This window comes from Castor canadensis, chromosome 10 (genome assembly GCF_047511655.1).
Source record: "Castor canadensis chromosome 10, mCasCan1.hap1v2, whole genome shotgun sequence".
In the NCBI taxonomy this organism is placed as follows: domain Eukaryota; kingdom Metazoa; phylum Chordata; class Mammalia; order Rodentia; family Castoridae; genus Castor; species Castor canadensis.
The window spans coordinates 54947979-54973776 of NC_133395.1; the positions used below are offsets into that span (position 1 = coordinate 54947979).

Consider the following 25798-nt stretch of genomic DNA (forward strand, 5'->3'; position numbering starts at 1 on the left):
GGTAATGTAGTACTATATAAAGTACTTAGCAATTCCTGGTCTATAGTAAGAACTCAGTAACTTTTCATTTATTCTGAAAAGTTTGGCTGATATACATCAACCTGATAGAATTTCTCATTTGGAGAAGATTTGGAGATCATACAGAATTTGAGATGCCTTGAAAATGTAAAGCTGTCCAATTTAAAAATAAGAAAAAACTGTAAGTTAAATCTAGAGCTCAGGGAGATTAATGAAATCAGTAAATACATAATCGGATTTACCTGGCCTTCTTCTATTCTGTCAATGGTACAAAACCCTAATAGAGTATAACATTCTGCTCAAAGTCCAAATAGAATCTCACAGATAGCTATTGTCAATTAATTAATTTAGCACTGAAGAGATTAAAAGTTTTACTGCCCAGGGCAATCACAAGATATAGATAGTAATTGGAACAATAATGATACAAGGTCACACAGTAAATAATGCCATTGTCAAAAGGAACACTTTGATTATCTGCCCCACACACACACACACACATTAAAGATTTGGCAGTTTTCAATAGGCTCACACATCACTGACCTAATAATACCATTCTCAATAACAACGTATACTAGGGAATCAAAATATACCTAAAACCAAACCACATTCAGCACTTTAACCTACTAGTCCAAGCAGTAATGTTAATATCCTGTTACTGTATCTTTGCACAAACTCGCTAATGTCTTTCTAGCTGACTCAGAGCCAGGTCCAAGTCTTTCCAAAAGACTTTCCTTAATATGACTCCCTGGATCTCTATGATATCTACTCTTCCCCTGGCTCTTCCTCTGTATCTTTAACAGTTTCCCTACAGTTCCTCACATGCCTCAGGACTCTAATTCTGCTACTCCCTCCAAATGGAATGCTTTTTCCCCAGACAGATGTGCACAGAGAATTCATTCCCTTGCTTGTTAGTGATAAAACTGTGCCAGACAGGATTCAAATGAGTCTGTCTAGCTCCAAAGTAGGTTTTTTTATCCTTTGTAAACTGTTTTTAATTTTAAAAGACTGTCCTCAATGAACAAGTGACTATATGCAAGGATGGGTGACAGAGGATTCAACACAACTCACTGCACTTAGAACCATTACTATCTGAAGGACCATTTGTTTGCCAACATGTACCCTGAGGGCTGGGAGCATGACTCAAGTGGTAGAGTGTTTGCCTAACAAGCATGGAGGCTCTAAGTTCAAATCCCAGTACCATCAAAATAACAACAATGTACCCTTAACAACAGGGTAAAAAACTCTTTATAAAAGTCTCTGCTTCAGACAACATTTACATCTTTTTCCAAGGTCAGAGGCCAGTCATGACCCCAATTTTGTTTCTTTTTGGCCAGACCCAATCCTCTGGCATCTCCTAACTCTCTTCCCCAACAATATGCTTGGCCAAGATTCCAGAGGCATATAGAAGGAAGCAGCTATGGGTTCATTCAGTTCTGTCTGCCCATATCCAGAAGCCCTAGGAAAGTTCTGAGTTTTGACTCCTATCCCTTGCAGTAGCTGGAATCAATGCTGGTGCATACTCCCACTCCCACAGTGAGGACAGTGTAGCATATTTGAAATGAGATATCCTGGAGGCCTGGTAGGCAGCTGACTGCCCAGCACTAGGCAGACTGATAGCTGGTAAGTCTGATGGCTATGACAACCTAGAATTCTGTGGAAAGGAAGTGGAACTCAAGAGTTCCTGTGCTGTACTGAGAAACTGAGTCTGAGGATGGCAAGTCTGAGGGGTCCTGAAAGGTAGGATTAATAGCATTAGAAGAACATCCTCCTTAGAAGATTGCTACCAGTGCTGTTTCCAGAACATGGCTGGCTGCTGTAATCCGTAGTGTCTCTGTAAAAGGTGCCAACAGATCTCTGGACACAGGGTGGGCAAGGCTGGGATAGCCACTGAAGACCTTAGTGATCATTCTGAGGAACTGTTTGTGGAGGGGCAGTGGGAGGGAGGTAGAACAGGGGTGTTTCCCTGGTCTCAGTGCTGTATTTCAATTACTGTATCCTAGAGACTGGACGAAGTTCTGTAAAGGGGACTCCCCTCTAAAGGGGGAGGAACTCTGTTGAGGGAGTCTTTGTGATTCTGTCCATGGACTATCTCACTTCAGGAGCTGGTAGCTGTATATACAACTATCAACGGTAGCTCCTTTAAAGTGCTGAGCTTAATGTCTCTGGGCCTTCATATGAGTCTCTCTCTGTGATGTAACCCTCCCACACAGGAAAAGGTTCTCCCTTCCAGGCCATTCTAACACAGACCTTAGGGACATTTCCTTGTACTCATTCTACAGATGTGGGAACCACCCACCTACTGGTGATATTCTCTCAAGGTCTGCACAGAGATGAAGCAGTGCCTCTGAAATGTAATCAGCTTACCGCCTCCAAATATGACAGAGGAATGAGATGGGGAGAATTTTTTGTGAAAGGATGATGAGGTTGAGGCTGAGGATCACTCCTCACCATGGGCACTAGTGCCACAGAGCTACTCATGCCCTGCCCATCTCCTGCAGACCTACTTTTGCTCTGTGCAGTCACCTCCCCCACAATTCTCCTTGGCACCTGTTACCCTTTGTGGGACTCTAGCCAGAGATATCTTTTTCATTTTAATTATAAACAACACAGCCTCTTTTACTCTCTGACATTTGTATTGATGTTTTCTAGTATTTTGAAATTCCCAAGTTAAATAATACCATCCAAACATTAAAACAATTTAGAAAATAGTAGGCAGCTCCCTACTTACCTATTCAAATATATCTTCAAACCAAATTTCTAGACTCCTCAGTAAGAAACAGGTATTTTGTCTATTATAGATTCTACTGATATCTGGATCATCAAATTCAAAAGCATTTCACTTGTTCATTCATTTATTTAATTTCTTGAGATAGGACCTTACTATAAAGCCCACAATGGCCTCAAACTCACTATTCTCCTGCCTCAGTCTCCCAAGTAAAAATTATAGGCATTCATTACCATTCTTGGCCTTCAAAAAGCATTTCAAAAACACTATGTAACAAACATAAGTCAGAAACCATGGAGGTGGGGAGAGATTTTTTAAAAAACATATTCCTTTTTTTAAAATTTTTTTTTGAGACAGAGTCTCACCATGTAGTCCAGGCTGGCCTCAAAATCACAATCCTCCTGTCTCAGCTTCTCAAGTATGCCCAGTTTATATATTCCTTTTCTTAAAGAACCAAGGAAAAGCCTTCTGTATTTCAAACTATGTTTGTAAATGACCTTTAAAAGCACCATCCAACTGCTGCTTAAGAACCAATGATGGTGATGCATTCACTTAAATAAAATAAACAACTGACTTGATTAGGCTGTTACTGAAAACAAGTTACCAAAAGCAATGAGCACAAACTTAAACCCATAGCACGCAAAATCACAAATAAAGTATAATCAATTTATTTTTAGTAAACAACATAAAATATAATAAAGCTTTAAAAAGTTAAGATAATGATTTGTGGTATTAAGTACATCTGCTTCTGACTTATGGCATGTTTTTAGCATTATCCTGTTTTTTGAAAACTTGCTGTACAATGGTACTAAATGGAGATATCTCAAAATGTAAGGTCTTCAATGCCAGTATTTGAATCACAGCAGCAAAAGGCTATTATTTCGTGCAGATCTACACCAAATATATAGTAAACATGTCCAAAGATATACTTGCAGAAAATGAGTTATAGATGAGGAATGTGGCTGAAGGCTAGAACCCTTAACTAGTAAGCATTAAGGCCCTGGCTTCTATCCTCAGTACCACAAAGAAAAAAAGAGAAAATGAGCAAGCAACTTACATTTCTCAAAAATAAAGGCCCAAGGTGAACTATGTATCCTGGTAATCCAGTACAATAAGGTGTGGGGGGAGGGGCGGAAAGGTGGTTTTTTTTTTTTTTTTTATTAAGGTAGAGCATATGATTATCATGATGAGGCCCTGGGTTCAATCCCCAGCAACCTACTCCAAAACAACAAAAAGCTAAAACTGGATCATAGCAAATTTTCAAACATTTAAATTTTTAGGCTCTTTTAAAATGCCACTCAACAAAGTTAACCTGTTTAGGTTAAAAGCAAAAGCAGACTGCTCACTCTGAAAGCCTTTAGTTCTCGGTATCTCTCAGTTTGATTCCACTTCCCATTTTCTTCCACAGTCACCCAGCTAATTCCCAATCATATAAAGAAGAGTATCAATTCTTCTGTTTTAAACTACTTAGCACTGCTGGAGGGGAAAATAAAATCACATAACCATGTAGAACTGGTCCCATTACACATTTACCAATCTCAGCAGCGCTCTTAACAAAGTTCCTACAAAATCAGCTACCAAACTGTTAAGTGATATCATATATCTTCAATCCTCTCCTCTCTCCAGATGACCTTGATCCCTTGAAGTGAGAGACTTGCCACTTCCAAGCTGTATCACTTTGAGCAAGTTACCCTCTTTACTCGTCTCAGCTTCTTCAGTAGTAAAATGCAAATCGTGCCCACCTCAGTTGTTGCAAGAATTATGACAGAAACAGGAGTGCCTATCACATACCAAGAACTATAATGAGAACATATCAGTAAACAAGATACACAAAACCACTGCTATCTTGAAGCTACATTCAGGCCTAATTTAATTTAGATTTACACAGAAAAGCTAATTTCTCTAAAGGGGTGTCATTTCATCTGAAATCTAAACGAGTAAGCATCTCCAAATAAAATAAGACAGATCAGAACTACATTTGAGGATAAAGAAACACTGAAGTTGACACATTCAAGCAACAGAAAAAAAGTCAGCATGGCTCTAAACTGAAGAGCAAGGAAGCTACAAGATGCCTCCTACCTCACTTAGTACTTTGCAGAATATTATAAGGAATGTGAACCTTTAGTATAACAGAAGGCTAGGAAGGTTCACTTTTACATTTCCAATTTACATTTTTTAATGTCCTTTTGCACACATGATGAATACATTAAAACAGGACTGAAAACAGAGACTTCTTAGTGTATTAATTCATGAAGTCCAGGTTAGGAGTGGGTGGTAGCCATAGAATTCATGAAGCAAAGTACAAGTTGGAATACATGAGAACAAGCAGGACGTTCCAATGGGTTGAATATGTGGATAAGAGAAATAAAAGATTTCAGGGTTTTTGTAGTAGCCTGGCTATACCTGGCACCTAGTAAGCGATCAATGAAAGATGATTTTGCTCCTTGCTGATTTTTTTCTATCTTTCCTATATGCTCTATTTTGCCCTCATTTCCTTTGACACAGAATATAAAAACATTTGCCTCCAATCTTACTCTTCTCAAAGTCACTAATAACCCCTTATTAAACCTAATACATGTGTATTCTGACTCGATCATTTTGTGGCCCCTGACAATACTGACCAAGCCCATTATTCTACTAGCCTCTTAAAAGGCAATGTTTCTGGGCTGGGAGTGTGGATCAAGAGGCAAAAACATTACTTTGGGGCCGGAGGATGTAGCTTAGAGGTACAGCACTTGTCTAGGGTATGCAAGGCCCTACAAAAGCGTTTACATATATCAAGCCTTAATGAAAACTTACAAAGTAAAATAACCAAGATGGAAAGTGACAATGAAAAGTATTATGTTAACACCCTTTAAAAGCAACTTTGAAATAAACTGGATTTAAAAAGGAAGTCCCCGACAAATTGAAATTCATAAAATTAATAACTGTGTAGCTGACATACGGAATTACAGATAAAAATTCTCAGTTCTTCTTGTAACAGTAACACAATAGCAATCCCAGAAGAGCATTAATTATCTTTTTGAAGGCCTTTCCATCAAGATCCAAAAACCATACCGGCCTAGTCTCTGGTTTCCTTTCCAACCTTATCTCCTATTCTTCTTTCATTCCACTCTAATCAAAAAGTTTTTTGCAGCTCCTGGTACGTTCCTACTTCGGCCCTTCTTCCTGCCAGGAAAGCCTCCTGGCTAGCGCCCATTTAGGTCACTTACATTATCCCCTCTTCAGAGAGGCTTTAGAACCCTGTGGCAAATTTCTTTTAAAAGTTATAGCTAGGTAAATGGCTCTTCTTCCTCAAGTTTTTAACCTTACTTAGGCTAGATCATGATGTTAACAGTGTTACTTAGCTTAAATCATAAAAAATTAAACCCACTTGGCTAGGAAGCAGAAGCTTCCTAAATTTTACGATCCACAGCAGCATGTACCTGTAGTTTAGGCTTTGTCTTAATTCTTGCAATGATAGTCTTGCTCTTTTACATTTCGTTCCAGCTTTATAGTTTTGTGTTTTAGTGCACAAAAACGGTGCTTTTAAAGTATACAAATTAATCCATAGCAATCGGCGCCTTGCACACGGCAACTCTGAAATTTATGTATAAATAACTGAGAGAATAACGCACAGTGACAGGTCATCTGGAAAGTTTCATAGAGGGAAAGCTTTTTGTTTTAGTAAACTGAGTTCAAACAGACACTTAGCACAGTGCCTAATATACGTGAATGGTGAGGATAACTGTCAAATGGAAAGGTGAATTAATATACCAAGCCCAGATTTCACCTTCTTCTTTGTCACAAATGCAACTTAGAAAAACCCTTCCTGGCCAACCACGGATGGCAGCTACGTCCCTAAGAAAAACAACAGAGGCGAGGTGGGTTTTCCCGCGAGTCGCGCGGCGCGCGGGTCTACAGCGACCCGGATCTCAACCTTAAGGCTGAGACGTAATAAAAACTGCAGCTTCGGTTCCATCAGGATGATGCTGGGAAGAGGCGGAGACAGCCCGAACCCTACGCAGTCCCGCAGCCCCTAGAGAGTGAAGGAGGCAGAAATGGGCGCTCTCACCTCTAACGCCGCCCGGGGGTCCTCGTCGATCAGAGCATCTGAGCAGCTCTGGAAAAACCTGCCAGGAAAACAACGACTTCAGCAGAGCTCACTAACCAACGACAGAGAAATAAGAAGAATAGCAAAAGCAAGGGAGAACACGCACCGCTGGGTGGTTGCAGGTCCCGCTGCAGCCGCCGCCATCCCTAACAGCCACTGTTTGTGCTGCCTAAGCAGGCACTACCGCGGCTACCAGCTCCGCCGCCGCCCAAGGGGGAAACTTCTGGAGAAACACCAACCGAGCTTCCGTCCTTAAGCAGCCAACGAGCATCCACGCAGTATACGTCAAGGGGGAGGGGAGACGATTATCCGCCGCGGGGCCTACTGGGAAGGTGGAGGACCAGTTCGCCCCGCCCCGTCTCAGGTCCCGTGACCAGTTCTCATAGTCCCCGCCCCTCGAAGCCATCGTTACGGGAGCCTAGAGTGTCCACGTGCGCCTTCTCTTCCCCCGCGCGCCCCCTACCAGCACTCAGACCAAGCCCTCTGGGGTCGCACGCAAAAGCGCTTTATAACGTATTGTGATCCCTCAGGAACGTTTGGTGATTGGGGAGGCATACGTATGTCTGTTAAGGCACGCTACACTGAGTTCCATTTTCATTCGTTCTCATCATGGCTACCGCAGCCGTGACACCCTTCGCCACTGCGTGGCCTTTTCGCGGAGCAGCGTCCCGGATGACGCGTGAATTCCCGCGATGGTTGCGCAGAGAACCCTTCCGGGCTGGGACTTGCCGGAAGATGTCTTGCCTCTAGAGGCTGGAAAGGGAAGGCTTTGTGGTTCGCGGGGTAGTTGTGACCGGCGCGTTCCCAGCACTCTACAGCCCAAGCTTTCTTCCTCCTCGGCCTGGCAGACTGAGAAAAGCCTATTGAGGGGGAGGAAGGTGACCTAAAATTGTGGCAGTCGGTCATTCTCTCGAAGTAAACAAGTAACTGACCTCAGTGTCTTCTACATCCAAACTAAAATCTGGGTTTCAGACATGTTAACGCCCTCAAGAAGCTTACACCGACTAAGTAGTGACATGAAAGAAGGGGCGCGATTAGGTGATAAGGAGGGGCATTTCGCTGAAGGGATGGATTCCTCAAAGATGTCATACCTGAGTTCAGGCTAGAAAGATGTATGGGAGTCGACAAAAGAAAGGAAACGGTAATTCAGGCCGAAAAGAAAAGATGTTTGAATACATGATGAGCTTTAAAACTTGTGCTTATATTCAAATTAGGGAAACTGACTAAAGGGCCAGAGTGAGTTCCAGGTCAGAAAGAGCTAGGTGTGGTTTACCAAGAAGCTTAGGTGTTACTTTCAGTGGTACTAACTCAAAGGATTTTTTCTTTTTTGTTTTTTTGCGATACTGGGGCTTGAACTCAGAGCCTTACATTTGGAAGGCAGGCGCTCTACCAGCCCACTCATAGGATTTTTAATCAAGAAAGGAACAGTCAAGTTTTCACTTCTTATATGTATTATCCTGTCTGTATCATGGAAGGATGATTAAAGGGGGGAGAACAATTGTTGGGAGATAACTTGTAATACAGGTCAAAGAAATGATGTGAATCCACAGATTGTAGGGATGGAGATACGAGTTACAGAGGTATTTGAGAAGAACCTGACTGGGGTAAACTGAAAACAGAGCGAGTTTCTGGTTTGGGCAGTTGATGAAAAACTTGAAGGAAGCAGATTTGTACAGAAAGGTGGAGAGGTTTTGTTTAGATATATTGAGTTTTAGGTAGATATACTGAGTTTTAGGTACTTACAAAAGTTTCCAGCAGCACTGGAGTTTGAACTCCGGGCCTCACACTTGCTAGACAGGCATACTCTTAGGCTTGCGCCCTTTTTTGTGATGGGTTTTTTCAAGATAAGTTCTCTGGAAGAACTGTTTGCCTGGGATTGGCTTCAAACTACACCCTCTTTATCTCTGCCTCCCGAGTAGCTAGGAGTAGCTAGGATTGCAGGCGTGAGCCACCAGCGCCCGGCTTGAAATGTTATCTTGAATTAACTTTTGTGAAAGGTATTATGCTAGAAAGGTTCATTTTATCCCCCACAGGGCTATCCAGCTGACCCAACTCTACTTACTGAAAACATTTTCATGTCTCCTATTAAATTGATTTTGGACTTCCTAGTTTCCAAAACTGTGAGCAAATAAATTTCTGACTGTAAATTATGCAGTCTGACTGGGTATGGTGGCACACAGCTATAAACCCAGCCAGCTATTTAGGAGGCAGAAATTGGGACGATATAACCATTCAAGTTCAACCTAGGCAAAAAGGTTAGCTAGACCCCATCTCAACCAACAAGCCAGGAATGGTGGCGCCCATCTGTGATCCCAGGTAGGAGGAAGGTTAAGTAGGTGAATCACAGTCCCCAGCAAAAACACTAGACCCTATCTGGAAAAATGAAGCAAAAAGGGCTGCAGGTATGGCTTAAGTGGTACAGCACCTACCCAGCAAGTGAGAGGCCCTGAGTTTAAACCCAGTATCTCCCCTCCAACCCCCACCCCCTTCTTCAAGAAATATTTACCTGAAAACAGAAATTTTGATAATTTTTACATGATTTATTTAATAACAATTAAAGATACAAAAACGTTTAGAGGATTCCAAAATTTAAATTTTGTTTAAATACAAATTTACTTTGTGATATGAAAACATACATTAGACCTCTAAACAATGATTTTTCATCTACAAAAATTTAGCTATACTAGAAAATTTGCAGAAAACAATTTTTCTTGTGATATTAAATATACATTATTTACATTTGAAAAAGTAATCTAAAAACTCGGAAATTTGTATATATATGTGTTATCTTTGTATGCAATTTCCCTCCCCCCATCACCCCCAATAAAAAATAATCCAAAATATAAAGCAATGATGCTTTTATAACAACTGACTACTCAGCCAGATTAGCCCAAAACTCAAGTTGCTTTCTTGGCCCTTAAAAGCCTTGACTCTTTCAAAATAGCAATATAGCATTTAGCACTCAACAATGTTAAGTTTACTAATGGACTACAGTACACAGTGGTCTCAACAATTAATGAACAAAGAATATAGGAAAAATTTATGGCAAAGCTTACTGATTACAGAAGAAATAAATTTTGAAGGGATCTTATTTTCCTGCAGTATTTTACCTATATTTACATTAGGCAATAATATGGTAATGTTTTGACATAATTGGTGTTAGAATTGTGAAGCTTAGAACCAGAAGGAAAACTAGAGGTCATTTAGTTTAGTCCAATGTATTCTTTCTTTTTATGAAAGAACTAAGGCCCCAAAAATTAAGTGTCTTGCCCAAAAGAGAACCAGTCTTAAACTGATGCTTTTAAAATATCCTATTTCCGAAACAGGTTCGGAAGTATCATGGGCACATTTCAATTTTTAATATTTTACATATTCATAGTTTGTTACACATTGCAGTCAATCTAAGTGACGTAATTTTAACAAAGTATAAAATAAGTTTCTTGCATTTGAACAAGTCAAGACTTACACAAGTAGAATGAAAATACTTCCTATATAAATTTCCTGTTGCCTTATATTTAAGTATTGTATTTACAAAAGAATCAGAAAAGCTAATACAATGTAAAATTAGAAAAGAAACTTTAAAAATCCTTATGATATAGCAACTGAAAAAAATCTCAAGAATGTCTTCATAGTATAAAATGCCTGTTCCTTCACAATTAAATTCCGAAACATTTGGAGAATAAAGAGAAACACTTGGGTTTTCCTCCCTCTTCTAGCAATGTCAAAATTAAATCTAAATTTTTAACAATTATAAAATAAGGAAGTCTGTGGATTTATCTTAGAAGCAGAGTTGCAGACAACTGAAAAATGAGTTCAGTTTTTTAAAATCATCCATAATTCCTTTGGTATATATTAAAAAGAGTTGGGTTCCAGCAATTCATTTTGTTTCATAGGTACCTGAGAGGTAAATCCATTTGAACTGGATACTACCATCACGTAAGGCTGTGGCTGTTGCTCAGTTTTCTCAGTGTCTTCTTTCAAATTATCTTCAACCTCTTTTTTCTCTACTTCTTGTGTAAGAGTTTTTGTTTCTTGAGCTTTGATGACTGAAGTGATTACAGTGCCAGGTGGGTGAGTAACTAGTTGTGAGCTTCGAGAAAAGGTCACCACAGGCGTAGTAGCACTGAAGGATGGTGAGGAAGCCATACTGACCGTTCCATTGCAAATGGACTGCACATTGCTTGTAAGAACCTGCTGCACTTGGGCAGGGCTAAAGACAATTGAAGGAGGAGAACCTGGCTTCTGTGACTGTAGCATGACATTTTCTTTCAGTACTGTCATAGGCTGTGATGATGGAATGGCTTGTAAAATAAATTTCTGAGATCCCGCACCTGATGATGGATCTGTGCTGGCTATAACCGTTGTGAGTGGCACTGTCTGGAGTGTTACTGTATGCAATTGCTGATTACCAGGAGACACGACCACTGGAACTTGGGGTGAAGCCTGTATAGTCCTATTGAGATTCCAAATAAAAGTGAAACTATTAGCACATCCTACATCATTTAAAACTGTAATACTTGACAAGTCAGTATGATAAAATTTAAGTCATCCATTTCAAATGCTACTTCCCGTATTTTCAAAGTGGCCTAACAAACATCTTACCAGACCTTCTATTAAACATTACACATACGTAGATGCCTAACACAAAATTCTCAGGCCATTAACTATGATATCATTTGAGAGTGCTATTAAAAAAAAAAAAGGTCTCTACAAAATGTCACAGCAACAGAAGTGGGGAACAAATTTTGGTGGGGAAGGAGGAAAGTATCAAAATGCTTAGCAAGGAAGTTACATATGAGCTGCTTGACAGAAAATTATGAATTTAAAAGCCTATGTTTGATAAACTCAATTTTAGTATTTGTGGGATAGTATCATCAACATGCTGATCTATAATAATTATCATCACTGTTTTAAACATTTTTTAACACATAAAGGAGAAAAAAAGCTCAATTAACTAAAACAAAATAAATCTTTAAATGTACATAATTACTAAGATTTTAAGCTCAGAGTTCATATATAAATAAAACAAGTAATGTCTGTAACTCACAAAGGTTCTTAGGCTGGCAGAGAATAAAAGAAAAATAAAGACAAGCTTTGACAAAAATAAAATATATGTTTTAGCAGTTTTCTAGGCCTAAATAATCTTTACAAGTTTCAGTTACAAAGTTACAAATATTTTTTTAAGATAGGGTTCCACTATGTTGCCCAGGCTGGCATTAAACTCACAATCCTCTGACTCCAACCCCACTAGTAGCTAGGATTGCAGGCATGTGCCATCTCACCTGGCATACATCTACAATTTAACATAAAATCCTTCAGCATAAAATCCAGTTTATGTAAAGTTGTTAATCTCATTATTGAATGAAAAGATACATAAATGGTATTACTATTGTATTCTTAACCTACAGGCATGTACAACTCTTTATACACCTCTAACCCCTTTCGTTTTCCTTATTGAAGGTGTGGCACAATAATAATGTACCTGGAAATTTTCAGTATTGCTAATATAATAGGTCTGCCACTAGGCCTTAAATACTTTTCCAGGTTTTCTTAAATGGCCTTTCCTTGAGAAAACAGTCAAATAGAAACAAAGGTATAAATTAATATTCAGACTTTTGTAATTGATGCAAAAATGCTATCGATTTTTGAATCTAGATAGTATAAAAAACACTTATTTACTATATTTCAACTTTTCCACATTTTGAAATTTTTTTTATTTGAAATTTTTCATAATGAAGAGTTGAGTAATTATTAAAAAAAAAAGAAATCACTAAACTAGAAGTTATTCTAATAAACTAATATGTTAAAACTTCAGAGTGATACAATTTAACATTTTCTTTCTATATAATGGAAAGGAACAAAAGCAAAACCTGAGAAATGATATTCAGAAGCTGTTAAATCTTCAGACACACTTCCTCTTCATTAGCATTTGCCTTTCCATAGATAGTAATTTTGAGAAATAAAATGAACTTTTTTTTGGGGGGGAGGGTTAGTGCTGGGGATAAAACCCAGGACCTCATACAAGCGAAGCAAGCGCTCTAACACTGAGGCACACTCCCAGCTCCACTTAAGATTTAACTGCTTGAGCTGGGCACAGGTGGCTCACATCTGCAATCCTAGCTACTTGGGAGGCTGAAATCAGGAGGATGGCAGTTCAAGACCAGACTATGCAAATAGTTTAAGATCCCCATCTCCAAAATAACAACAGTAAAAAGTACTGGAGGTATGGCTCAAAACAAAAAGCTCTCTCATTTCATTATGTCTTCTTTTTTCCTTCTCAAAATTCTACTTATTTTCAAGCAGTTACATCTATTTTTTTTTTTTGGTGGGGGAGTGGGATTGGGGTTTGAACTCAGCTTCACACTTAGATAGCAGGTACTTGAACTACACCTCCACCCTGAAAATGTGTGGAGCCAGGTGCCAGTTGCTCACACCTGTAATCCTAGCTACTCAGGAGGGCAGAAACCAGGAGGATCGCAGTTTGAAGCCAGCCCTTAGCAAATAGTGAAAACCCCCAATGCTCAAAAAAAGGGCTGGCAGAATGGCTCAAGTGGTAGAGCACCTACCTAGCAAGTGTGAGGCCCTGAATTCAATCCCCAGTACCACAAAAAAAAAAAGTATGTGTATATATGAATACATATAAAATTAAGAATGATTTACTACAATAAGAATGTATGTTTTAAAATTTGAAAAAGTTATATCAAGGCAAAATTCCCACTGAACAGGAACATAAAACGGGTCATGTTGAAGGGGTGGGCAGCAGTGTGGGAGGCAGGTAAATGAAGAAAGTAAAGAGGGTAAATACAGTTGATGTACTTTCTACTCAAGTATGAAATACTGAAAGCTACTGTAGTCACCCTTAGAAGGGGAAAAGGGAGAATAATAGAGAGTATAGTATTAATGGCTATAATATATGAAAATGTAAGAATGAGAACTCTTTATAACTATCATAAACTAACGATTTTTTTTAATACATGAAAGACAGGACGACAAAACAGGCTGTGTCTAAAGGTGGGTACCAGTGGGAGGAGGAGGGAGCAAGAAAAGGTGAAGGAGGGTGAATATGGTGGAAGTATGCTGTATTCATGAAAATAGAACATTGAAATTGTTCTAAGAAGGAGGAATAAAGGAGAAAGATGGAGGGGGTGAATATATTGTAAGCACTTTTGTAAATGTTACAGTATACTACCATTATAAATATGTTAACAAAAAAAAAAGATATATCTGTAAGCACTTGTGTGAATGTGACAATGTACCCCCCCTTACAACTATAATATGCTGATAACAGAAAGACAATAACAAACAAAAGGTCTGGCAGAGTGGCTCAAGTGGTAGAACACCTAGCCAGCAAGCATGAGGCAGGCACTGAGTTCAAACTCTGTTACCTCTAAAAAAAATTTTTTTTAATTTGAGAAAGTTAATTTTTTTATTTCTTCATTCTATAGAGAGCACTCAAAGAATTCATTACCCTAAGAGAAGATACAGAATGAATATATACACTATTTTGAAGTAAATTAAACTCTATACAAATGTATGGATGTGAGGGAGAGAGATGATGCAGGCAAACCTAACCAATGCACAATGTAAGCATATTCAGAAATGTCACAATGAATTCCCCTGTACATCTGATGTATACTAATAACAAAAATACTTTGGAAAGACAAACAAAAATATATGTATGTTAAGTACTAGGAAAATGACAATGAATAAGACAGGGATCAAAATCAACAGAAATACCATGTTTATACAATAGATGAAGGGATGGTCAGGCAACCAGCTTTTTTTGGAGATCAAGAAAGGAATTGTGTCAAGGGAGGTATGAGGATAGGTAAGACACCTAAAAAACTAGATAGCATTTGTTGCCCTCAACGCAGAGAAACTAAAGCAGATACCTTAAAAGCAACTGAGGCCAATAGGAGAAGGGGACCAGGAACTAGAGAAAAGGTTAGATCAAGAAGAATTAATCTAGAAGGTAGCGCACATGCACAGGAAATCAATGTGAGTCAACTCCCTGTATAGCTATCCTTATCTCAACTAGCAAAAACCCTTGTTCCTTCCTATTATTGCTTATACTCTCTCTTCAACAAAATTAGAGATAAGGGCAAAATAGTTGCTGCCAGGTATCAAGGGGATGGAGGGGAGAGGAAGGGGGTGGGGGGAGAGGGGAAAAATGACCCAAACATTGTATGCACATATGAATAAAAACAAATAAATAAATAATTTTTTAAAAAACGAAAGGAATTGTGTGAAGAGGTGATAGTTGGCAGCTAAGGCTGTGCAAACTATGTGCAACATGGACTTAAAAAGAGCTGCAATAAGAAAACATACAAAGCTACTTCAGAAAATTGTAGTAATATAGTGAAAGTTGTGTGTCCCTAATCCCAAAATCCAGCATGCTCCAAAATCCAAAACTTTTTGAGTATAGACATGATGCCACAGGTAGAAAATTCCACACCTGACCTTATAACAGATCACAGTCAAAACACAGGTGCACTAAAAATATTGTATAAAATTATCTTCAGGCTATGTGAATGAGGTACGTGTGAAACAAATTTCGTATGTAGACTTGGTCACAACTGCAAGATAGCTCGTTAAGTATACGCAGACATTCCACACTCCAAAAGAAAAATCCAAAATCTGAGACAGTTCTAGTCCCGAGCATTTTGGATAAGGGATACTCAAACTGTATATATGGTTTGATTTGAAGTGAAAAATAATAGAAATTGGCAGAAAATGGAACTCTCAGGAATCTAAAAATAAGGATTCTGAAAGGCACACCAAGGACTGTTTGAAAGCCACTGGGAAGAAGTATAGCTCTGAATTTTAGTGGCAGGTCTTACATTTTTGAATTTTGGTTTTGTTTTTTGTGTTTTTTTTTTAAACAGGCTCTGTATAGCCCAGATTGGCCTCAAACTTACTCTGTAGCCCAGGCTGCTTTGGAACTTGTGATCCTCTTGCCTCAGCCTCCTGAGTGCTAGAAATATAGGTATGAGTCACACCTGGCAGATCTTAACATTTTAATAGCTGGCACTAGGTATTCAGAAATTGACAGACAGTGCTAGAGATGTAACTCGATGGTTGAGTGTTTGCCTGCCATACATGAGGCCCTGGGTTTGATCCTCAGTACCACAAAAAAAAAAAAAAGTTGGACTGGAGGTGTGGCTCAAGCTGTAGAGTGCTTGCTTTGCAAGCGTTGAAGCTGAGTTCAAACCCCAGTCCCAAAAAAAAAAAAAGGTTTTTTTAACTTACTCTCATATTCTAAAATGGAAATTTTGAACACAGTTGCTAAAAAATTCATTCCAAAGAGGTTCCAGTGACTAGGTGTGGCTTTCTATATGTCTCCTCTCAGCCCCAATATACACAAGATGACAAACAGCCCAGAAACCAATGAGAGAAACCACATACTACATACATGTGATAACGGAGTGTCTAGTTTCAACAAACAAAACCTACAGGCAAATAAAACATAAAATGAGAGCTAAATAAGTGCTCCTTTAATTACAGATAAAGATGTATCACTCCTGTCCAATTAAAATAGAAAAAAATCAACTTGCATCATTTGAATATGTTAAAAATTTATCTCCATAGCTCAGAGGTAGAGCACTTTCCTAGCATGTGCAAGGCCATGCTAGCACCACACAATGTTTTTTAAAAAACGATACAAGGAAAATGGAATCATCAAAGTATATATTGATTATATATAACATTAACTTACATCAAGATCAATGGAACAAAACCTCAGCATTTATAGTGTGGAATATACAAATGGTGAGTGGAAGTTTACCAATGATAATAAAGAATCACCTTTATTGGCTCTGAAAGAGCTCCTATATGCTATTATAATTCATGTCCTGGAAATTCATCATAATATAAACAGGGAGAAAAAGACAAATACTGCAAGCATTCATCTAATATTCTGCCTTCTCTTGTCCATATTCTAAAGAATACTCATTTTATCTTATTGGTGATATTAAGGTTTGAGTTTAGGGCCTAACACTTGCTAGGCACCTGAGCCATGCTCCCAGTCCTCTTTGCCCCCAATCTAAAACAGGTAAGACCAGACCAAATTTCTGCAGTCCAGCCTTTAAAAAAAAACAAAACAAAACAGATAGGGTTTTCTTGATCAGTTTGTTTTTCAGCATCTTTCCTGGAGCTGAGGCAAATCTGATTTGACTCAACTAAAAAAACTTACTTTTTCAACTTCTGGCATACTAAAGCCTGAAAAAGAGAACTTGTTTGATTAGAACTTTTAAAAGATAGGATCTTCTTAAGAAATAGGTTTATGTCTTGGACCTAAGTGCATTCTAAATGTCATCATATGACAATTTATGTTGAATTTTTGTAGATTCTGATGACTTGAAACTATTCCCTGGCTTTTTGTACATGTGGGTCACTCCTTATGTGGTCAATGTATCAGGCTAGACAAATCAATAGAATAACATCAAATAAAGTCATACTTTAAAACTAAGGAGTAACTGATATAATTGGAGGACTAACATAATATATATTACTCCTGAAGCAATCTATCAACCAAGAGAATGAGCTTTTCAGTTTTCACTTCTGAATCTGGGCCTACCTGACAAATAATGGCTCTGGACAGAAACATCATATGGTGATATACATCAGTAACTTTGGTTTTCTCACCTAATACTCTGAACAGAAGAATTTAATGTTTCTTCCTGCATGGTACTGGTTACAGCTGCTTCTCCTTCTGGGACTGCTTGTACTGGCTGTACTACATGAACAGTCCGGAAAAGCTGAGTAGGATACGGAGACTGTGAGGGCTGCATTGTCCTCAGAACTTCTGATGGCTGTGCAATTTCCACAGGATCTTTGGGTTTTGTAACTTTAGAATTCCCTGGTTTTAGAACTGGAGTAGCTCCTCCTTTTATCCCTGGACTTGAAGGCACTCTTGATCGGCTTGCTTGATTCCTATTTGAAGTGGTTGTTGAAGATAATGACGGATCTGAAGACTCTATGCTGGAACTTGGATCCTCATCATCAATATATATAAGATCTTTTGGCATTTCTTTAAACTGATACACCAAGCGCTGACCTTCCACTTTTGCCAGAATACCCCTTTGGTAATAGTACCTATTCAAAACAGACATTTCATCAGTACGTTACACAATCAAACATAATAGTCAACAAAATTGATATTTCCTAATCATAAAACTTTTGAATCAAACAAGTGAGAAAATATGTAAATGAAGGGCAGATATATAGAATATACATATATCTATTCAAAGAGAAAAGTCCTTACTAACAACTTAAGCTAAAAACAAATCTGATGAGGGGACTGTTGAAAAATGGCTAGACCGAGGGGGCGGATTGGGTGTTAAGGGAGGGGGTGGAGGTGGGGGGAGAAATGACCCAAGCATTGTATGCACATATGAATAATAAAAAATAAAAATAAATAAAAAAAAGAAAACTGGCTAGACCTTCACTTTTCTTCCTTCCTCTATCCTGCTGCTAACTTCCTGGGATAATCAAGTCTACTACAAACCTCAAAAACTTGTTCAACCTCCATGTTATAGCTTCCTATAACGTTCATACCAATTTAAATCTGATTAACTTTGATTCAGTTTTGTTTGTAAAATTTAATGATGTTCAATAGAAGTGATCTAAATATTGTTACTGATCTAAATGAACTCAAGGCCCTAAAAAAGTGTAAGTTAAGAACCAGAAACTATAACTAAATAGTTCTAATTTAAGATTGGTAAATTACATATCCTCTAAAAAGATTATTCAGGCCATTCCTATTTCTAAGCTTTTTTCAAACAATGTGTATCTTAAAGAATAAATGGCACAATCAGAGAAAAACAAAGTTTAACAATAAAATGTACCCTCATTCAAAACTTTCATGATATCTAATATTAATATTAAAACATCAATTCATTCCACTATAAAAACAATATATCACTGGGCACCAGTGGCTCACGCCTGTAATCCTAGCAACTCAGGAGTTAGAGATCAGGAGGAATGCAGTTTGAAGGCAAAGCAGGCAAATAATTTGTGAGACCCTATCTTGGAAAAACCCATCACAAAAAAGGGTGGTGAAGTGGCTCAAGGTGTAGGCCCTAAGTTCAAACCCCAGTACCTCATTTAAAAATTCGCCTTCTTGACCTTAATAGCAGACCCCAAACTCTAAAGTTGGTACAGGAAAGAGTAGGAAATACTCTGGAATTAATAGGTATAGGCAAGAACTTTCTCAATGAATCCCCAGTAGCTCAGCAACTAAGAGATAGCATAGATAAATGGGACTTCATAAAACTAAAAAGCTTCTGCTTAACAAAAGAAATGGTCTCTAAACTGAAGAGAAAATATTTGCCAGCTACACATCAAAGGACTGATAACCAGAATATATAGGGAACTTAAAAAACTAAATTCTCCCAAAACTAATGAACCAATAAAGAAATGGGAAAGTGAACTAAAGAGAACTTCCTCAAAAGAATAAATTCAAAAGGCCAAAAAACACATGAAAAAATGCTCACCATCTCTAGCAATAAAGGAAATGCAAATTAAAACCACACTAAGATTCCACTTCATCCCTGTTAGAATAGCCATCATCACCAACACCACCAACAACAGGTGTTGGCGAGGATGCGGGGAAAAAGGAACCCTCTTACGCTGTTGGTGGGAATGTAAACTAGTACAACCACTCTGGAAAAAAATTTGGAGGCTACTTAAAAATCTAAACATTGATCTACCATTTGATCCAGCAATACCACTCGTGGGGATATACCCAAAAGAATGTGGCGCAGGTTACTCCAGAGGCACCTGCACACCCATGTTTACTGCAGCACTATTCACAATAACCAAGTTATGGAAACAGCCAAGATGCCCCACCACTGACGAATGGATTAGGAAAAGGTGGTATTTATACACAATGGAATTTTATGCAGCCATGAAGAAGAATGTAATGTTATCATTCGCTGGTAAATGGATGGAATTGGAGAACATCATTCTGAGTGAGGTTAGCCTGGCCCCAAAGACCAAAAATCGTATGTTCTCCCTCATATGTGGACATTAGATCAAGGGCAAACACAACAAGGGGATTGGACTTTGATCACATGATAAATCGAGAGCACACAAGGGACATATGAGGATAGGTAAGACAAATAAAAAAATTAGATAGCATTTGTTGCCCTCAATGCAGAGAAACCAAAGCAGATACTTTAAAGCAACTGAGGCCAATAGGAGAAGGAGACCAGGAACTAGAGAAAAGTTTAGTTCAAGAAGAATTAACTTAGAAGGTAACACACATGCACAAGAAATCAATGCGAGTCAACTCCCTGTATAGCTATCCTTATCTCAACTAGCAAAAACCCTTGGTCCTTCCTATTATTACTTATATGCTCCCTTCAACAAAATTAGAGATAAGGGCAGAATAGTTTCTGCCTGATAGTGAGGGGTAACAGGGGATAAAGGAAGGGGGGCAGTAAGAGCGGGGGCAGGGGGAGGGGGAGAAATGACCCAAACAATGTATACACATATGAATAAAATAAAAATTAAAAAAAAAATTCGCCTTCTTAAGCACTGAATTTAAATGCAGTGATTCAAAACATAAACCCTATAAGTTAACTTACAGTGCCTAGATATTTTCTATTCTCATTATAAATAAAATACAAGTTGAGTATTCCTTGTCTGAAATGCTTGAAACCCACGGTTTCAGAATTTTAGAGATTTTGTTTTATTTTTGAATATTTGCTGAAAGGGGTAAGGCTGAACATCCCTAAATGTAAAATTCTGAATTTGGAAATACTCCAAAATCTAAAACTTTTAATCATCATATTGGTGCTCAAAAAGTTTCAGATTTTGGAACATTTTGGATTTCAGATTTTCAGACTGGGGATCTGTTGTTTGCATGAAGATTTTTTTGTAAGGAAAATATTTTTCCCAATTGGAATAAGATTTAAATTTAAATGTGTACTGATTCCTTCAGGTATTATGGTTTTTGGCACTTCAATAAATAAAATTCAAGGTCAGGCATGATGAAGAACAACTGCAATCCCAGCTACTCGGAAGGCAGAGATGGGGAGGACTGCAGTTTGAGGCCAGACCAGGCAAAAAGTTGGCAGGACCCCATCTCAACAAAACAAACACCAGCCCACTGCAAAAGTGAGAGCTTATGTGAAAAATGAGTAACTCGAAAACATCCCGGGGGCACGGCTGAAATGGTAGCATATTTGTCAACAAGCACAAAGCACTGAGTTCAAACCCCAGTACTGCCAAAAATAAAGTGAATAAAGAAAACCCACCACTTCTTTACTCCCTTAATTTTTAAAAAGGTCCCTATTTTTCAACACCTAGGAAATGATATTCTTACCACAACAAAAACTTTATATACCTGAGTGCTCTTCCCATGGTTTCATAATTCATATCAGGTTTGTTTTTGTGCTTCCCCCACAACCTGGATACTGCTTTAGAATCTACCAGCTTAAAAATGCCTTTTTCCCGCTGGGTCCATTTGATGTATTTAGGACAGGTAGCTTTGTCCTGGAGCAGAGCCAGTAAAAACTCCCAAAGATAAATTGTGTTTCCTGAAACAAAAATAATTTAAGTGAACAATTTTTCCTTTTAAAAAAGAATAAAGCACAGCTAGAATTTACACAAAAATTACACAATTCAGTTATTATTTCTGATATAATTCAGTTAGTACTGATGATATGATAGTCATCCTTTTTAAGATCTAATAAAGATTTTTATTAGTTCTGTAAGTACCTAAACAAAGGCAATCTTATCAATTAAATTTGTGGTGATTTAGGGACAAAGAAAGCACTTTGAAATAATTTTTTCTGCATCTTTAAGACATCACCTAGAAGAAACATGAAAAAGTTGTATAAAACCTTTGACTCATTGTTCTCTTTTTATCAGAGCCAACAGATCAACGTAACAGCTTTCTTCAAACTCGAGCAACAGCAAGGAAAACACTAGAACTTCAAGACAATATAACAAAGTATATATAATCTGAAACTAGCCTGGTTGAACTCTTGCATTCTCATATTGAATGAAAGAATGGATTATTTTGATTGGCAAGTGAAAATTACACAAAAGGATTTCTCAGCCTACTTATAGGCCCATTGCAGCACTAAGTTCTAATTGCAGTATATCAAGAAAACTGGTGGTTTCCACTTATAGAACAAAGGCACTATGAAGAAATCTGAATGTTACTTGACCTGTATATTAGGGAAATTATAGTACTACTTACCCTTCCCATCTTTATTTTTTTTCTTCACAGATATATTTGGTGTAGTGCCTGGGGAATCTGGTCGAGGTGGTTTAGTTTTTCTCCCTGAAATCAGAATAGCTCTGCATAAATATTTGCCCTCAAAACTGAAAGAGAATGGACAAGTTAGCAAGTCACTTATCCAAAATTTCAAGTGCCAAATGCTTCACTTATGAGTCATATAAACTGGTCTCTCAAAATGCTGTTTACTAAAAGAAAAATAGCTTCAGTAAAAATTGACCATTAAGTAGATTAGATCACAAGTATACTTAGGTAAGAAATGATGACTTCATCTGTAAAAATGAGATTAAATTTCAAATACTGTATCTTACCTCTGAGATATACTGATAGTAATTTCCTAAAATTTTGGATAATATTCTTGACATTGATAAAACTTGAGCTAAAATTTTGAATAATATTCTTGACACTGATAAAACTTGAGCTTAAAAAGGTAGTCAATAGCTTTGTCTGCCTGTAGCCTACATAAGCTTTTCAATACAGAAGAAGTGGGATTTTAGTGTGTCTTGACATTAAATACCTAAGGCTTCTAAGAACACTCATGCACAATTTGGTCTATGAACACAATTTAAGTTCATTTGTTTTAAATACTTAGTAGCAGAATGGCCGGGTCATGCTGTTCAATAAATACTAAAATATTTAAGGAACTGACAAACTTTTCTAGAACAATTTTTCTTAATGAAGAAAGGTGGGGCAATCATAGGGCTCATCTCAATTGTTTCCTATCTCAGGGATTTTGGCTTCTGCTGATTCATGTCCAGTGTCTTTAACACCATTATGCCTTATATTTTGTCTGTTTTCAGTTGATTCAGGTATGAGGGAAAATCCATGTTCTGGTATTCCATCTTGACTAGAAGAGAAAGTTCCACCTGGTCTTTTTAATGGTCTTATTTTTCTAACATGTTATTACCAACCATGTTACTCCTTGACCATATTTTTTATTCTTTAGCTTTAAAAACCACAATCATCTTCAAAGTTTCTATTTGCTAATTTTACTATCTATGGTTCTTAGAGAACTAGCCCTAGGATTTTCTATGCCTACTGCTTCTTACTCAGGAAATGCCTTCCTCGTGCATTCTGTGATAATGTAGTCGAGTCAGCTGACCTTCAACAGGGCTTTATCTGAGGAAATCCTGTGCAGCCTAGGTTGAATATATTACCCACCACAGCAATTTTATAAAAGCAAATGCCCATAGTTATTTCCACTCTGGGGCCACTTTTACGTTAATTATTTGTCTGGGAATTCCTAAAGTCAGTGATAGTTTAAAATTTCATCATAAGTCTAGTTAAGGCAGCCAAGGAAGGATGTAAAGGAAGAATCTCTCTACTCAGAGCCCCAGCTGACAAATGCAAGCTTCCCTGACATATGTGTTTGTCAAAGTAGACCTACCCACCCCCTCTGGCAGACATTCAAGAGTTCCAGTTATGTGCTTGGGTCTCTGGACTCATACTTCTTCCTGCACAGGATCAAGACCAAGCTTCTGCACGGGCAACAAAACCAAGTCCTCTGTCATGGCCTTCGCAGCCCTTCACAGCTACTGTAGCAGCAGCTTGTTTTTTTTTTTTTTTTTTTTTTTTTTTTGGTTGTACTGGGGTTTGAACTCGGGGCCTCATGCTTGCTAGGTAGGCACTCTACCACCTAAGCCATGTCTCCAGCTCACAATTTCTTTTTTCCTCTTCATCTTTAGCCCTTGGAATTTTTCTTACTTTGATGTGAACTTAAGTTATTGGTAGCTGGTGATGCCATTAACCAAGATCTTAAACTCAAAATATTAAACAAGCAGGAAGAATACCAGAATGCAATGAAATGGAAAGAATATCAGGCCTTAGAATGCAGCTGTAGTCCTAATTTATGAAAAGTTAGAAATTCTCTTTAAACACATTCCAAAATTTCCCTCTTCAATTACTTACCTAATAACTTCCAATTCACTGCAGTTTTCCAACTGGAATCTTATATAGGAATTACAGGTAGACTGGTAGCTTTCAAACTACACCCCCCTGAAAGGAAGCTGACTTCCTTTACCCCCAGGCTCTTCTTGAGCCAGGATAAAAGGGTTTAAATTTTAAAAATTGAAGTTTTAGAAAGTTGAAGATGTCCTTTGGTGAGATAGACCACAAATATTTTAAATGCATAAAATAATATAATTTTAATTTTAATGGCCCTATTGTGAAGTAATGCCTCAATTTGTTTTGTGCCATTGATTTTTTTTTCTTACATGTTTTAACTGGTATAAAAATATCTTTGTATAAAAATGATGTTTAACACTAGGTGTGGTGGCTCACACCTATAATTCTAGCTACTTGGGATGCAGAGATCAGGAGGATTAAGGTTCAAGGCCAGACTAGGCAAAAAGGCAGCAAGATCCCCATCTCAACCAATAGCTGGGCCTGATGACACGTGCCTGTCATCGCAGCTACATGGAAGGTATAAATAGGAGGATCTCATTACAGACTGGCCCAGGCAAAGCAAACAAACAAAAAAAAATGAGACCCTATTAGAAAAATAACTAAAGCAAAACAGGGCTGGAGGTATGGGTCAAGTGGTAGAGTGCCTATGTAGCAAGCCTGAGGCCATGAGCTCAAAACCTAGTGCCACCAAAAAAAATTATATTTGGAGCCCACATCAAGACTTGACTATTGACAGAAACAAATTAACCACCCACCTTTCTTTCTTTTAGGCTGTTCTGGTGATGATGCTCCTGGTGAGTCTACATAAGTCTCTTGCACCTGCTGAGTTTCCATCACTTCAGGAATCCCATCTAATGTGACAGACACGTGGGTGATTGGGGCAACAATGTCATCTTCAGAAGAGCTAAATATGTTATTATCTAATGGAAATAAAACCAACTAATTTTAGTCAACAGTGTATTATAAGCCAAAATAATTTCCTGTTTCTAAGAAGATTAGAGTAGAAATGAAAATCTTAAAATCTGTTGACTTTTTAATCTGTTCTCTGCCCTAAATCAAGGACCCTAAATTAGTCCCAGCTTGATGGGACTCTATCTAGTTTTTCACTAGTCTATGCTGTCTCTGCACTTTAAGTTAGCATTACCTTGTGAAACCTAAGTCTGTTTTACCACACTATTCTTCTATGTAGAAGAGAACAACCCAAAATTGCATTGTGTGCCTTTCAAAACTTCCACAATTCAAACCAAAGCTGTCTTTCCAATCTCATTTTTCACCCACCATAAAGCTTACACTTTAGCTATGGAAAAACATTTGTGTTTCAAGATTTTTTTTTTTTTCCCCACAGATCTGTGTCTATGGCTTGGTTCATTCCCTCTAGCTTGAATGCCCTTTCCTATCTCCCTGGCTATTAAAAGTTTATCATTTAGAGCTCAGGTCAAAACACTCCCTCAATAAAGCCTATCTCTGATATTCTCAGCTACAGCACTCACTGAACACTTTATTATTATGTTCATGGCCTTTATTTCTGACTTTTACAGTTATTTAAGTGATTTCAAAATAAGATTGAGAAAAAAAATAACATCTATGCACTTGTATATTATGTTATTGCTTAATGTACTGCTAACAGGCATATAGAAAGTATTCAACAAACATCTCAAATGGATTTAGTAATTAATCTTATGATTTTGGGTCCTTCCTTGCCAGAAAAATCCAAAGGAGAACATGTATTTAAAAACATATCAGTAATGTAGTAATGAGCTGGCATAGTGCTATAATCCCAGCTACTTGGGAGGCAGAGATTGGAAGG

At 37.9% G+C, this 25798-nt stretch overlaps 2 protein-coding genes and 1 pseudogene across 8 annotated transcripts in view; all 3 read right to left on the bottom strand.

Annotated features, from left to right (window-relative positions):
* Sugt1 (SGT1 homolog, MIS12 kinetochore complex assembly cochaperone) overlaps positions 1 to 7105 on the bottom strand; it is a 32932-nt gene extending 25827 nt beyond the window's left edge. Inside the window, exons 1-2 of one of the 3 annotated variants that reach the window (XM_020164914.2) lie at positions 6943 to 7105; positions 6798 to 6855 (exon numbers count right to left, since the gene is read on the bottom strand). In XM_020164914.2, coding sequence (XP_020020503.1) covers positions 6798 to 6855; positions 6943 to 6980 — 96 coding nt within the window. In that variant the 5' untranslated portion in view covers positions 6981 to 7105. The remainder of the gene's footprint in view (positions 1 to 6797; positions 6856 to 6942) is intronic. The other 2 variants (XM_074043293.1, XM_074043294.1) reach the window with 2 other exon arrangements.
* On the bottom strand, positions 502 to 6791 carry LOC141411456 (histone-lysine N-methyltransferase SETD5-like; annotated as a pseudogene).
* A 2250-nt stretch (positions 7106 to 9355) lies between the features above and the next one.
* The window catches only part of Elf1 (E74 like ETS transcription factor 1), a 92783-nt gene continuing 76340 nt past the window's right edge, over positions 9356 to 25798 (bottom strand). For 4 of the 5 annotated variants that reach the window (XM_074043299.1, XM_074043296.1, XM_074043295.1 and 1 more), the window contains exons 5-9: positions 24747 to 24911; positions 22048 to 22131; positions 21187 to 21379; positions 17481 to 17930; positions 9356 to 11289 (exon numbers count right to left, since the gene is read on the bottom strand). In XM_074043299.1, the coding sequence (XP_073899400.1) occupies positions 10689 to 11289; positions 17481 to 17930; positions 21187 to 21379; positions 22048 to 22131; positions 24747 to 24911 (1493 nt within the window). In that variant the 3' untranslated portion in view covers positions 9356 to 10688. The remainder of the gene's footprint in view (positions 11290 to 17480; positions 17931 to 21186; positions 21380 to 22047; positions 22132 to 24746; positions 24912 to 25798) is intronic. The other variant, XM_074043300.1, reaches the window with a different exon arrangement.